This window comes from Chelmon rostratus, chromosome 16, assembly GCF_017976325.1.
Source record: "Chelmon rostratus isolate fCheRos1 chromosome 16, fCheRos1.pri, whole genome shotgun sequence".
NCBI classification, from domain to species: domain Eukaryota; kingdom Metazoa; phylum Chordata; class Actinopteri; order Chaetodontiformes; family Chaetodontidae; genus Chelmon; species Chelmon rostratus.
This window is the reverse complement of record NC_055673.1, coordinates 4,528,186-4,543,036: the sequence shown is the minus strand read 5'-3', so window position 1 is coordinate 4,543,036 and position 14,851 is coordinate 4,528,186. Positions and strand designations below refer to the sequence as shown.

The 14,851-nt window shown below is 40.7% G+C and overlaps 1 protein-coding gene across 1 annotated transcript in view; it reads left to right on the top strand.

The window, feature by feature from the left end:
• The window catches only part of erf (Ets2 repressor factor), a 36,516-nt gene that overhangs the window by 12,514 nt on the left and 9,151 nt on the right, over positions 1–14,851 (top strand). Inside the window, exon 2 of the mRNA XM_041955868.1 lies at positions 8,524–8,758. Within this exon, the coding sequence (XP_041811802.1) occupies positions 8,524–8,758 (235 nt within the window). The remainder of the gene's footprint in view (positions 1–8,523; positions 8,759–14,851) is intronic.

Sequence of the window (14,851 nt, the reverse complement as noted above, 5' to 3'; positions counted from 1 at the left end):
AAATTGCTTTTAATCTGCCTTTTTGTCTACCCTTTTATCGAAAAGGTACACGCGTTAGATGATATGGGCAAGTGACCGTGGTGATGTTATTTTGACATCCTTGATTCAGCTATGTAACCATGAGCGCCCTGCTGAATGCAACAGGAGCTTCCCCTCATGTTGGAGCATAAAAAGTGTGTCTTGACCGCGCACACACACACACACAGCCAGGGTGGGCTGAATCACAGCCTTGGCTGCCTCCTAGGTGCTGCGGAGTCCTCCAGGACGTGACAGGTTTCTGTCTGGCGGGTTTCGGGCGGCCGCTGTGTCACAGATTAGAGTGACTTAGCTGTCTCAGTTGTAGCAGAGATGTTTTATACACTTAAAGGCTTCACTTTACAATCCGAGGCTTACTGCTGTGGCAAACGGTCAAAACTCCCTACTTTCTACTGTGTCTTAATAATTCTCTGCAGACTTGGTTACACAGCAGTGCAGTTCTTTGTGCTCTAAAACGACTCATCACAAATGCTTTGTTTAGCTTGGATTGCCCACATTCTACAGGAAGCGTCATTCACATCACAAGCTATTTGGAAGATAGATTTTTGAGTCGGAAAAAAAAACCACATCATCCCCAGGAGAACCAGTGGGCTGATTTAAGTGTGACTTCATTGATGGCCACTTAAAGCTTCAGTCTGCCCACAAACATAGCGTCACTCATTATCATCTGCACAAATTTAAGTCCTTAAAAACAAACCGTCTCCTGGCAGCTCAGACCATAAAGAGTTCATCTCATCACTTGACCACTGTAGATATCTGGAGACTTCAGCCATGAAAGCTTAACACACTTGACTAGACTCCCATAGAGTAAATCTTAGGCCCACTGTTAAAATGATCCTCCATCGAAAACACTCATTCACATTCTTCTTGTTTCGCTTATTTTTCTGTTATTCTCTCTTTCTGTGAAGCTTCCTCTTTTCCTCTGGGCTCATAGTACTTGGTCAGTGTCTTTATTCCTTGTTTGGGAAACGAGCATGCAGCACAAGTTTCAGCCTACGTCTCTTATCTCTAGCCTAAGAATTTTTTTTAGCAGACACTTATTTCTGTCTGTATTTCTGTCTTTAACTGCCCTCCCTAACACTCACCCTGACTCCCCTCCTTCCTCTCCCAGTCAGTCTGATCATCCGTCTGTCTGTAAGCCTTATGTAATGGAGGGATCATGTGAGAACCAAGGTGAGGGTTCACATCATGCACCTGTGGCTGGCCATCCTACTTTCCCTTTGATCTCTGCAGGATTGTGTTTCTTTTTCTCCTTCTGCACCTCTCTTCCACTTTTCTTCCTCCTCCCTTTCTGTACCTTTCCACCTGATTTCCTCCTCGTCCCGTCTGTTTCTCTGACTCCTCCCTGGCTTTAAGCCACTGGCTCCTGGAATCTAAACTCCATCCTTTAAGGGTAATTATGAGATCAGCTCAATGAGGAGCAGAAGGTTTTTAAACAGTAGTTTGAGGCTCAGGACTCCTCAATAAAGCAGTGTAAGATTGTCTGTTGTGATCCCACTGTTGTAGACGGGTAGTTTACGCAGCGAGACAAACATGGAAACCTAGACAACCAAGTCTACACGATCCAGTTCAACATCTTAAACTTAGTTGATTTAAAATGACCTTCATGGCAAACTCAAGAGTTAAGATTTTAGTTTTGAGTTCTTAAACAAGTTTTACATTAAAATGTTCAAGTGAACTTGGAGCCTTTTCAGATATTTTTCCATTTGTTTTTTATTTGTGTATTTCCCTCCAGAATTTGTCATTTCCACATGCTAGTGCCATTTACGCCCAACAGAGATTCCCCTTTTCCTGCTCTGTACAAATTTATTTCCTGCCTTTATGTGTTGTCCTGATCCCATCCATGATAAACCCCATCCTGATTTCAGTAGTCAGCCAGCCCCCGGCCCTTTAGCCTGGCCTGTTACCTCTATGCGTTGCTCTCCATGCCCCTGAATCATTACCCTGCAGACAGACACAGACCGACCTTTCCAATGGCTAAATATAGAGCCACCAAAGAATGGGAGGAAGGGAGGGAAAAATAAATGGGGGGATAGATGGATAGATGGAACAGCATGTTAAAGAAACTTGTTGAGGGGAGAGAAAGAGCCGTAGAAAAGGAGGCCGCTTGTGTTTAGTCTCAGCGGCTGCAGGCGTTTTGGACAATACCCCAATGATGTCTATCGGTTATTACGAGCACTATTCCAACTGTGGTGACGTCAGAGTCCCTAAGAAAAGCAGACCTGCGTGTTAAACCCCCTCACCCACCGGCTGTGGCTGCCCAAATCCTATGTTTCTCTTGGAAAGGACAACACAGGTGGCTTGGGACTGCAGGCTAATAGTAAATTAGTTTTTCTACCCTGTACTTTGCTATATATAGAATCCAATGAGGCCTGAAATGGTGTGTTTCACCTCTGCCTGACAATCAAAAATTCTTCCTGTCTGGAGTAGAGCTTGCCAGATAGCACAAAGGGCTTTGGGTTCATTTGTCTACTTTTTTTTGTCAGTTTTCCTTGACAAGTAGCTGTGCATCCAGACCTCTTGTGCTCTTGACCAGGGTTGTAGACAGATTTGAAGTAGCTGTAGTCCGTAAAAGCTCTGCCAGTTATACATGCTGGCATCATGTTTAAATTGACATGACCAATCATTTTTTCTTAAAAAGGTGCTCTGGACAATTGCCAGTTTACAAACCAGTAACTCTTATGCAAATAAGTACGCGTAAAAACATGTTACATTGCCAGTAAAAGCACATTAAATACTATTTTTTTTTAAATATGCAAACCTAGTATGAGATACAAAGCCAAACTAGTTTCAGCACTTGCTGCAGGTGTGCTAACAGTAGCTTCAGCTTCTGTGGGGGGCTGGGGTTACCAAACATGATACACTCTTCAGCTTTAAGTTATATTTTATATTTCATCAGTTGATTCTTCAGGTTAGACGTGTTGCTCTGTCCAGCTTTGCATTTTGCAATGCAAATACTGCAGCAAGTGTTGTCTGTGTCAAGTTTTGAACAGTGTAACCACACTGGAGGCTGCTTTTGGCTCACCCTTGACCTGACTCACTGCACTTAAACAAGCTGCAGGGGTGATGTAGTTGTGCGCTCTCTCTTTCTATCTTGGGGTCACAGGGCATCCAAAATTGAGGAGGACATGCACAAGAATACATGTACTATTACACCCCTATTAATGCATAGAAGCAAGTAGCTACAGATACCCGTAAGATTTACAGATTTCATGTAAAAAAGGGCTTGTCTTTCTTACAGGATGGCTTCTACCTGAAACGGAAAGAGGATGACTCGTGTCTCAGTTTGTGCAAAAAAAATTATCCATAGGTAGTGAATTGCTTGCAGTGTAAACATATATATAAAATTTAGACTTAGCTAGACTGGTTTCCCTTCCTCTTTGCCTAAGGCCTGTGATTGCCAAATATTGTAGGTTTCTTAAAGTTATGATAGTATGCAGCAACAAAGTTTGTTCAGTCTTACTGCTCTTTTGCTGTCCTTGTCCCACTCCCACTCTCTCTTGCTTTTGGTCTCAGCCTTCTTGTATCTGTTAATCCCTGTTTTTACTCACATTACATTAACCACCAGCTGTAACAGATGCACCTCCAATTGGACCATCAGCTGTGCATCTGTCAGACCGCCACACCATCAGCTGTGCTGTCTGATTTTCTGTGTCTGTCTCTCTTGCTATCAATGTGTGCTGCCTCTGAATAATTTCAAAAGAAAGACCACAAATGTGAGTGAGATTTTAGCCTCAAATTGATTCGGGTGGTGGTGAAAACCTGCTCCTCCTGTGCTTACAAGACAGGGCAACATGTCCTTTCCGTTGTAAATACTGCGTGACAGCAAATCTGACGCTGTAGCGAGAGGTCTCTGCTGGTCAGCCAGCCCGAGACAGATCACACCCTCACATTGTAGCTCTGGATCTGTGCCCAAACTCTGAACTCTTTTGGCAAGTTTCTGTAATTGAATCATATTTTGTCGTCTGTCGTGACTCTTCCATTTATTTTTAGAGCTAAAAGCTTTTGTTGCTAGGAGACAGTGTGTCTTAGGAGAGGCTGAGCAAGGGAGGGACAGAATGAAAGAGAAAAGAAAGAAAGAAAGAGATGTCAGTGGTGTTGAGGGGGAGAAAAAGGCAGAATCTGTGAAAGCTGAACAGTGAACGAACAAGCTATGAGTCAGCAGGGACATCTGCACCACACATACACATGCAGTGGGCATGGTTGCTATTCCTGTGTTCTTTGTCTGTGTGCTCTGTGCACCCACGCATGAACCCACTTAACTCTCCTCACTAACCTGTGTTGTGTGTCTGTGTACAGCGTGTGTGTGAGAGATATTAGCTCGCCCACTTTGATTTAATCCACTCCTGCTGTGAGTGTACATGTGCACACGCGTATTTTTCTGTACCCCATTATACAGCAGTGTGTTGTGTCTGTGTCACAGCGCCTAACCTGTCCCCAGTGACAAGAGCCTCACTGTCTGGTCTATGAATCATATGCTCGTACCCCATTAGTAATCTGCCTTCAAATGGCTATTATCAACTATCATAGCCAGCTTGTCTGTCTTCTGGTTCACTCTCTTAGCGCCATAGGAGATCAGATAGCAGCATGTGGTTTATTAGTCATCAGGAACCGGTCTGTTTTTCAGGATATCTTTTTTTTTTTTCCTGTTCCTTAATGTGACTTTTGTAAGAATTTTTGAGTTTGTTAAGAAGTGCTTGGTTGTGAAACTAAAGTGCCGCCATATTTCCAGATCTGGAGAGTGAGCGTTGCACATCACTTTCTTATATTTCTAGTTATAAATGTTAAGTTAATTTTCTGATAAATTCCTTTGATAATAGAAGTTCTTTAAATACACAGCAAATGCAATAAATACAATGAGGCACACTCCTTAATTTTCACCTTTATTACTTTGATTTCAAACATACAGATACCCCAGTGTGGAAAAAAGTGATTACACATCCATTGTAGCTCATCAAAAGACACACAAACATTTCCCACTGCAGACATACTTTTTGTGAACCCCATACAAAATGAGTGGGAAATCACAATTTTAGCTACTTAATTCCCTCATAGTCAAGAGTTGGATCAATCAGATCTACATCAGAATATGTCTCCAGTTCCATTGTGAAGCTTGCATAGAAAACAGCCTTTTGAATATTTGCATATATCTCTGAAATATTGCCATGAATTGCAAGTGATCAGTGAATTAAAGCATCAGTGTTTTTCATTGGGGAATTTTGAAAAATGGAATGAAAGTTGAAAAATGGAATGAAAGTTGAAAAAAGAGAGGATGCAACTCTGCTCCGCTGGAATTCTTGCAAAAGCTGGTGTCTGTTGGACAGTAAAACGTCACAGCTTGAATCTCTTAAATCGATCCTAAAGGGAGAAGCGGATTGCAGTTACTCAACTTGTGTGTTTCTCCATTGTTCAGCCAGACGTTGATCACAGGGGAGCTCGCAGCAATGTCAGAGGCAATGCGTCTGTGCAATACTTGGAGTTAGGTTGCTTGCTATGGTTAAACTCCTCTGACAACATGGACAGATTTTCATGCACTACAAAAATTATTGTTGTAACAAAAGTCTTTTTTTTTTTTGCACATTCAAAGCTTCTGTTGAGGTTTTTGAAGGAATAAAAAAAGCTTTCTTTAATCAATGCAGCTGATCGGTTTTGTCAACTCAAATACATATAAATATACTTGTGTGTATTAAGAGCTCAGATTCAGCCGCCTCTCTCTGTATCCGAGGCTATTGTGCACAGATAGATGAACACATTTGTAGACTGGAGCTGCTCTGAGCGAGTATGTATGTATGTATGTATGTAGTATGTTTCAAAGATATGGCAGTAGATACGGCTGAAGTTACAAAAACACCACAATCTTATGATCAAGTTTGTGAATGAAGGTTCAAAACTTTGAAAAATTATGTACAGCCTTGACAAAAATCAATTAAATATCTGCCTCCAATGCATAGCCAATAGAGTTGTACTTGGCCTGTTGTTGTAATGACAACACAGTATTGCAAACACTAAGTATTTTTGTGGCTGTCTGTATGATGGGCATTCTAATAGAATAGAAGAATAGAAATTTTAATGTACAAATTATCATTTGTTGTGATCAGATTTTCCCACTTTTAATATTTCTACTACAACAACTGCTTCATCTGCCACTACTTCTTCTACTACGACCGCTGCTACTATAGGTTAATGACGTCGCCGACACGTAGCTGCACTTTGCACACCTGATACTGGACTTTGGTTTCATCGTGTCTGACTTCGTTAGTTTTTCCATGACTCTCTTTGACTCAGTTTACACCTGCTATTAAAATGTGATCTGTATCTGGGTAAGAGAAAACACATGTTAAGACAGGCTGTAAATACACGCATCAATGTGGTCAGGATTTGATTGCATATACCAGCGCGTTGTGATTGATATCAGCAGGTCAGCCATTTGTAAGTGTAGTTCATAACAATTGAGTAGGTTTTTTTTTTTGGAGAAGGCACCACCCATGTAGGTAGGAATGTTGTGACTCACTCTGGCGTTTGTTGTCCACTCACCTTCACAAAAAGACTGGTACGTTTGGTCCATTTCCACCATTTATTGCTCCTCATAATGATCCACTGTGACTGTGAAGGAGTCACTGAGCATTCAAAGCAGCTACAAACACGACAGTGGCCTGGGGGCAGTTGTGTTGCTTCTGACAAAAAAAGCACCCTGTGTTGAAAAGTATCAGGTACACCATATGATTTTTAATAAAGTGACACCTGCCATTTTTGTTTAGTTTACCTTAGCCTTTCCCTACCTATTCTTAAATGAATTTAATCCCAATAAGTACACAGTGCAGACAGTGAGAATATGTATTGTGTAAATGGCAAAGTCATAATTGAGTTAATTACCATCTGGGCACCATATCTAGATACTTTTAACTTTACCTTGGGATTTACTTGCCAGGTATGTCTTCTTTTTTCAACGGTTTTAAAACTTTAACGACTTGAGCAATCGGTTTTTCATCTGTTCTTTTGTTCTTTGTATGGTTGTTTTTGTGTGTTGTCTGCTTTTATGGAGCTGCCCCAGGGCAGTTTTCTATCAAATGTTGACAAGGCAATAAAGTGCTGAAAAAAAATTTAACAATTGCCCCATTTAATATGTCAGATTAGTGGGCCTGTACGCAGATGCACTAGAAGGTGTTTTGGGACTCTGATCACATACAGCGTGGTGCAACTTCCATATGATATGAGCCCGATTGCATTGTGTGCTGTCATTGCAACTTGGATCCATAGGCCACACCAGTGTTATAGTCTGTCAGGCTCAAGCATATCATTGTTAACAGTTCACTGTCACTGCTGTATAGATATGACTGACTTTGTTATGTGTGGGAAACTGATTGTAACCTTGGTATTTAGGATAGTGTGTTTCTTTACAGTTACATGAAACACATACACAAAATTCAGCATTGTTATATTGTGGCCATATGTTTCCCACCCTCTGCTTTCTGAGCCTGATTGCCAAGGCACATCTGGTCTTAATGAGGTGTGTGTGTGTGTGTGTGTGTGTGTGTGTGTGTGTGTGTGTGTGTGTGTGTGTGTGTGTGTGTGTGTGTGTGTGTGTGTCACTATGCCTTTGCTATTCAGCCTTTCAGCCTGGCCTTGTGTTGAAGTGCTGTTGAGTCTTTTACTGCCACCCACTGCTTTACAACTCAAAGCCTATACTTTTAACTGTTGGATAATAGTGTGTGTGTGTGTGTGTGCGCTTGTGTTGGTGTATGTTCTGATAGTAGTTATAAAACCATAGCTTATATTTTGTCTGCGCATATCTCAAGGCCTGTTAATCTGTTAAAACAGTGCTGATTCTCCAGCTTTGATGGTGATAACAGTGGAGCTTTGATTTGACTGCAGTCTGTGGGAACAGATTTAGCCAAAATGCTCATGACCTGCTTTCCTGGAGGCACTAGATCCACTTTGCACCAGAACTATGGACCAAAATGTCAGGATCAGGATATCAACATACATGTTGCCTCTGTACTAAGTCAGTAGTGTTTCTCTGTTTTTCCTCTAGTGTTGTCTATTCTTATTCTTCTAAATTCTCCTCTGTCTTTGAAAAATTGGAACCTGTTTCCACACATTTTTTTTGCCTTATGTTTATCTCTAGGGAGACAAAAAAACAACCTTCCAGCACAAAAAATGGATGCCAGTTGACTGTTTTTCTCAAAATGCAATATGTTTTTTGGTACAAAGGAATTGTTGTACACATAGTATGAGGTCCTATTATTAGCACAGCATTTTTCATCTTTTGTGTTGTTGACCCTAGAACCGACACAGCTACAGTCAAATACAATTAATAACTTCAGAAGAGGATAACAGTTTATCAACTTGAGACACACCCAAAACTAGTGTGGGTTAAAGAGCTGGAGTAAATCCAGATTTTTCTTGTTCTGCCCGTCCCGTCTTCAAATTAGCCTCTTTATGATTGCCCAGCTAAAACACCCCTCTTCTCTCTCCTTTGTCCCTCAGGGTTTGCCTTCCCAGATTGGGCCTACAAGCCCGAGTCGAGCCCGGGTTCCAGACAGATACAGCTGTGGCACTTCATCCTGGAGCTGCTGAGGAAAGAGGAGTACCACGATGTCATAGCCTGGCAGGGAGACTATGGAGAGTTTGTCATCAAGGACCCAGATGAAGTGGCCCGCTTGTGGGGAGCCAGGAAGTGTAAACCGCAGATGAACTACGACAAGCTCAGCCGAGCGCTAAGGTGAGATGACACCTTATTTAAATTAAGCCCAAATTATACATACATTATACAAAGGCATTTACATCTGAGAGGTAAAGGTCTGTCAAACCCTGCATATGTCACTCCAGACTATCCGTCACGTAACTACAAGGCCACTTTTTGCTTCATCGAGTGCTTGAAATTTCATTTCATGCACACGAGACACAATTCATTCCATATTTTGATTAATTTGTGTTCAAGAGACAAGCATATACTGAGAGCCAGGACAACAGACTAGCCTTGTTTATCAGAGTGTTGAGTTATGGGAAAAGTTAATTCTGAAGGACTATGAGTAAACAGTTGGAGTAAAGCATAGAGGATGTATTATGTGTAGCTCTGGTTGTGTCTATGTTTTTCTTTCGTTTGGTTTTTAAAACAAACAGCCAGCAGCACAGCTGATACTTCGGATTTTGAGCTTTAGTTTCCCCAGTAAACACAGCGACCTCCACGGCTGTCGCAGTCCCCCCTGCCCGGCCTGCTGCTGCTGCTCCTCTCAGTGTCACTCCTCCAGGGCCGCTCTTCACCGCTGCACTGTCTCTGGGCTCGACAGAGCGGACAGGCTGGGTGTCCGCACACCCACACACACCAAGCTTGGAAAAATGATAGATGCAGCCAGGACCATTTGGTTTCTGCGGTGGCAGGGCGGGGTTTGTTTTGAGAGCAGACCGGAGAGAGAAGACTCAACAGGGAAGTTGCAGACTGCAGGGTCCTTTGAATGGCCTGGACCGGCCAGTGCCGCCACCTGCAAGTGCCGGTCCAGGTCTGGGTCCAAAGCTGGGTCCAAATCCAACCTGCCTGAAAATGAGACGAAGACTTTCTCAAAGTTGTTTTATTCCTTCACCCTTTGGAAAGTAAATCCAATACAAATTGTACTCTGCAATTATGTTTGTGGTTGACAAGAGTTGAGTGTGTAACTGAAAGTTGTGGAAGTTGCTAACAATGATTGATATGCAAAGTTGACAGTAAGTAGCTGAGCCAGATGACACTTGATCATATGCTGACATCAATGACAAACACTGGGTTTTCTCAGGTGTTTGCTCCTGTCTGAAAGGTATTACCCTTCCTCAGTAAAGGTAGTCTGGACTGATGCTAATATTTAGCTTTATATTTAGGTCATGTGCTCTTAGTAGATATCACCACCAGAGGAGTCAGATAATGACAGAAAACCCAGACGAGTCAGTCTCAAGTTACAGGAACTGGAGTCATGTTGTTTTGAACTCCAGATGAACTGTGATAAGCTCAGTGAAGCATACAAGATTGATTTTTAAATAAATCCAATTTGTTAGGGGTAAGATAACATAACAGCATCATTCAAACTCACCAGAATTGGAACGTTTCTATTGCAGTCAGATGTAAAAACAAGCTAAAATGGCATTTCAAAAATGTAAGCAGAAGAGTATAAAAAGGAGAAAAGTAGTGATGAAAGCGTTTATCATATTTCTATTCCTTATTTAAATTCTGTTGAGTTAAGAGACTAATAGATTATACATTTGGAAAAGATGCTGTCTTTTTTTCAAGCTTCTTTTTTTCATTAGTTATTAGTTATAGTTGGGGACGTTTTTAAGACACTTTAGCTTCACTTCCCTCATTAGTATGGATTATGTACAACGTTGATGACATTCAAGTTTGAGCTCACATCTCTTATATTTGTCTCTTATTTCTCAGCCTTTTTTGTAACTAACTCACGGGTACATTTGAGCTTATTTACAAGGGCCTCAAATGTGTGAGACAAAAAAAAAAAAGAAGAAGAGTGTTTTGTGTGAATGTGCATCTGCGCTGCGTGCTATAACTTGAGGGTCACAGCAGATTTAGAAACACACACCTTCACCCTCCACGGAGCACATGTGGGATGCTGCAGAGTTTTATTTAGCTGCCAGTCTGTTCTCCCATAATCACAAACACACAGACACACACACACACACACACACACACACACACACACACACACACACACACAGCTACTCATCAGTGTCGCCTCCTGTGTTGTAGGTTGGTGTGGGTTATAGTTTGCCATGGTGATGACTAGTTACACTGCATCATCACCACACACACACACACACACCCACACCCACATGCACACACATACACTTAACACCTTGTTATATGTCAGCCCTCCTCCAGCCCATCTGTGCCTTGTTTGGTGGTTAAAACCCTTTTTTATCGTCGACTCATGTAACTGCATATTTAAATACACCCAAGCTTTTCTGAACTTGCATAGGAATATATTTTAACACCTATTTCTTGATCAAAATGTGAGCATGAATTTAAAGGGTTAATGCACGATGCTGATGTAACACATTGATTTTGTGGTATTATTTGTTTGTTTTTGAGGTCGTTTAACAGGGAAAATACAGATAAACATTGTTACATAAGGAGGAAAAAATGCAACAGATGTGATGTGTGTAGGGCATCTAGCTGAAGATGGTTTGGGATGATAAATTATTTATTTTGTTTTCATTAGACCTACCTTTCATTCAACCGTGTACTCCCATCAGTTAAATCTTTTTCATTCATTACATAAGTGTCATAACATTATGCTGAAGTTTATCATACAACATGCATTTTTTTTTATCAATCACAAGAAGCATTTTAAGGTAAAAAGACTGGTAAAAGTTTGCTGCAATAGCTGGGATGAATTTACTTTTGACTGAAGTAACATTTTATCACAAAATGTTTGATTTTTTTAGATTTCTAGATTTTATTTGATGCCACTAGTGGAAGATTCCTTGGCATGAGTCAGTTATTTGAAACATATCAAACTTGTGACTAATACACTACAGAAACAGACCAAAAGCTTAGATCTCAACAGCTCTGTTGGACATTCAACGGCTTGTGTTCTTGAGAAAGAATAAAGCCCACAGAGATTTAACAGTAAATAAACAGTCAATTTGATGCAGGAACAGGAACTTTCTCTCTGGTCTCACTTAGTATTTTACATGAAGGACCAGCTGGAGCCAAACTGTGGTGTGATGTCTTTTCTGTGGTTTGTAAACCTTTTATGTGAATGGGGGGCTGTTAATTAATTCTGAAGTCTCTGGAAGAAAATTCTCTGTCAGATGTGAAGTATTTGATTGATGCTTCTCTGCGTCTTTGAAGTGAGTGTGCATTAGTACACACGTGCGTCTTCAGTCATGCATATACAGTACATGTGTGTCGAGGCATGTCTATGTGTGTGTTCAATACATAGAGGTTGAGTCTATACAGTCAAAGTCCTTTCTAGTTTATTTGAAGGAAGTTCAAATGGTCTTCAAAGAGCAGGAGGCCTGGAGCGGGCCTGGGCCCAGTATGTGAGACCGGCTGTCCCATATTGACTCAAAGCTGTTTCAGTGTGTGAGTTCGTTCCTTTCACGTGCATGTGTCTGGTCTTTTCCCCGACTCGTCCCATCTACCCACACGTCTGTGAACATTATGTCCCTCCAGCTTTGATGGCACATACACGCCTGATATTGTTGACACCAGCTCACAAACACAGCCATTTACCTCCTCGAGTGTGTTGTATATATATGAATTAACTCATCATGTGTTTTGCCTGCATCCCTGGTCACCATGTACTTGGTAATTTCCACCTGTACAAAGTTCTTAAGTACTGAAGCACAAATTTATGGAAGTTTTTGCCTTTTTGTTCATACTTTACATAAACTGAATTTTAGAGGGAATTAATGTTGTTTAAAAGCCGTTGTCCTCAGGTGACAAATGAATCTTACCCTGCAAAATTAGATTTTAAATGTAAAAGGCGATAAGCCAAAAGATCATTGCAGAGATTTAACATGTCAACAATTAGTGCATGTGGTACTTGAAGAATCTCAAAAATGTAAGTACTCTTACTTTATTCGATGAAGTTCACACAGAAACTCTATAGGTACGACATTTCTCTTTAAGTGGAGTATTATTCTATTGTGATAGTGTATGTTTACATAACTTACTGATTAGAAAACCTTTACTGTAAGCCTGTTTACATTTGAGTTTATTGAAATTACTGAAAGCCACTGTGTGAGCACTGTTCTCCAATAGCTTAGATAACTCTGATTTGTTGTGTGTAAGCTCAGTAGTTTTGTCATTACTTGCATATGTTTTCTGCATGCGTTGATGTTTGTGTGAGTGTGTGCATGCGTGTGCGTGCACGTGCATCTTTTATATGTGATAGCGTGGGTGTGTGTAGTAGTCCGCTCTATCAGAAGAGGCCCTTCACTCATTGAGTCATTGAGGGGCTGGACAAGTTCCTGGTTCATACAATCCTCTCTTGCTTTGTTCTGTGTTGTACCAAACTCCAGTGACTAATACCCTGATCACACTGAAGCAGGGATACAGCTGGGCACGGCCTCATCATTATCACAAATAACATATCCACAGCTATTGTGTTTTTTTTTTTTAACTGTCGCTACTAGTGTGACTGATTTTAGGAAAACAATATTGTACTGCACTGCAAGAATCGTATTTACACCTTGACCATTTTCTGGGTGCCTGTAATGGACTTTGACTTTGCAAAGTTAAGTAGCATTTTGCAAATTCTTCCTAGAATTGGTTTTATCCCACTTGGAGACGAAAGGGTGGTTTCATGGTCGGGTTATTGAGTTTGTGTGAACACTAATCACCTCACAGATATGTAATTACATTCTTTAGTTGTAATTATATTTTAGTACTGTACATTAGTAATGATCAACTAAGTTTATATGTGTTATGTCATGTTGTCTGTGCGGCCAAAGATAAACTGTTGATCTTGTTACATGGATGAGTGTATTAAAAAAAAAAAAAAAAGATAGATGCATGGATAAGTAACAGTTACCCAAACTGAAATACTCAGTATGGTGTACTGATTCATTCGTTTCTGCTACTGGAGAACAGCTTTAGTATTACTCATTGACAGCAAGAGCCATGTTTAAAACTTCGTAATCAAGCAAATCTGTATTCTATATACAATTTTAGCCACTGAGCTCCTCTCTGCTTGATTTGACTGGAAAATGATCAATAACATATTACATTTCCCAGAATGAAGTGGCCACTCTGAATTGAATGAGAGACACTATTTAGAATTTTTTATGTAAAGAAATATGAATGTGGTTTTGTCCTGAGGCTATCGGTGAGTCACAAGGAGCCATTTTATCTTTTAGATGAGCTGTCAGCAGCTCACTATTCACTCCTCTACATCGCACTGTGTACTGACGATGACTAATGCACTCTTATTAATGGAGCCGCCTGGGTAAGACTAAATCAGACCGGCTGTCTCACTTCCTCAGAGTTTGAATCTAGCCTTGTGTTCACATCGTGAGCAATTATGTGCTAATGTCGAATCAGCATGCAGGTAGTGCTTTGTACAGTCACATTGTGGTTTCTGATGTTTCACTTATGGCGTCTGTAATATTACATTGTCTTGTATCTTATAATATGGTCAACTAGCAAACACAAATTCAGTAACATTAAACACATTAAACTTCAGTCTCAGTGAGTTCAGTGGGGGTGGGCATATTTGTCAATCTCACAATTCATTTTTCATTCAATTCAAAACCAATTCTTGGTTTAAAACAATGGTTGATTCAATAAAACGAAAGGGGGGGGGGGGTGCCAGACCATTTGTCTGTTTGTTATTGTCTGACTAACAGAAAAAAGTGAAGGAAGGTGTGCAAGAGTTTGCAGCCCTCTTTATTTATTTATTTGTTTGTTTGTTTTAGAACTTATTTAACTAACCAGCAGTAACCTTGATGCAAATAATGAAATGAAAGTGTAATTTACTGACCAGTGTCACTGGTTAAAATGTTTTTTTTGTACTAACAGAGTTGCAGTTTTTTAAAGTGCTGCAGTGTGTGTTGGTCCGCAGGACCGATTTGTTTATGCTGTGGTTTGGTGCTCAGCTGCAATAACGTTATCTGTGAGTGATGGGGTACAAAGTATTCACAAAATACTTCACCTTTGTCTTGCAAAGCTATTTTTGAAGTTATTAAATCCAAAGTGTGGCTTAGTGCTTTTTTGAAGATGACAATTCACAAGTGTAGAGGATAAGAATCGCAGTTCTTATGTGAATCTTTTTTTTTTTCACCCAACCCCAGACTTCAGAGCTAACTGATGACCTGACCACGAGTT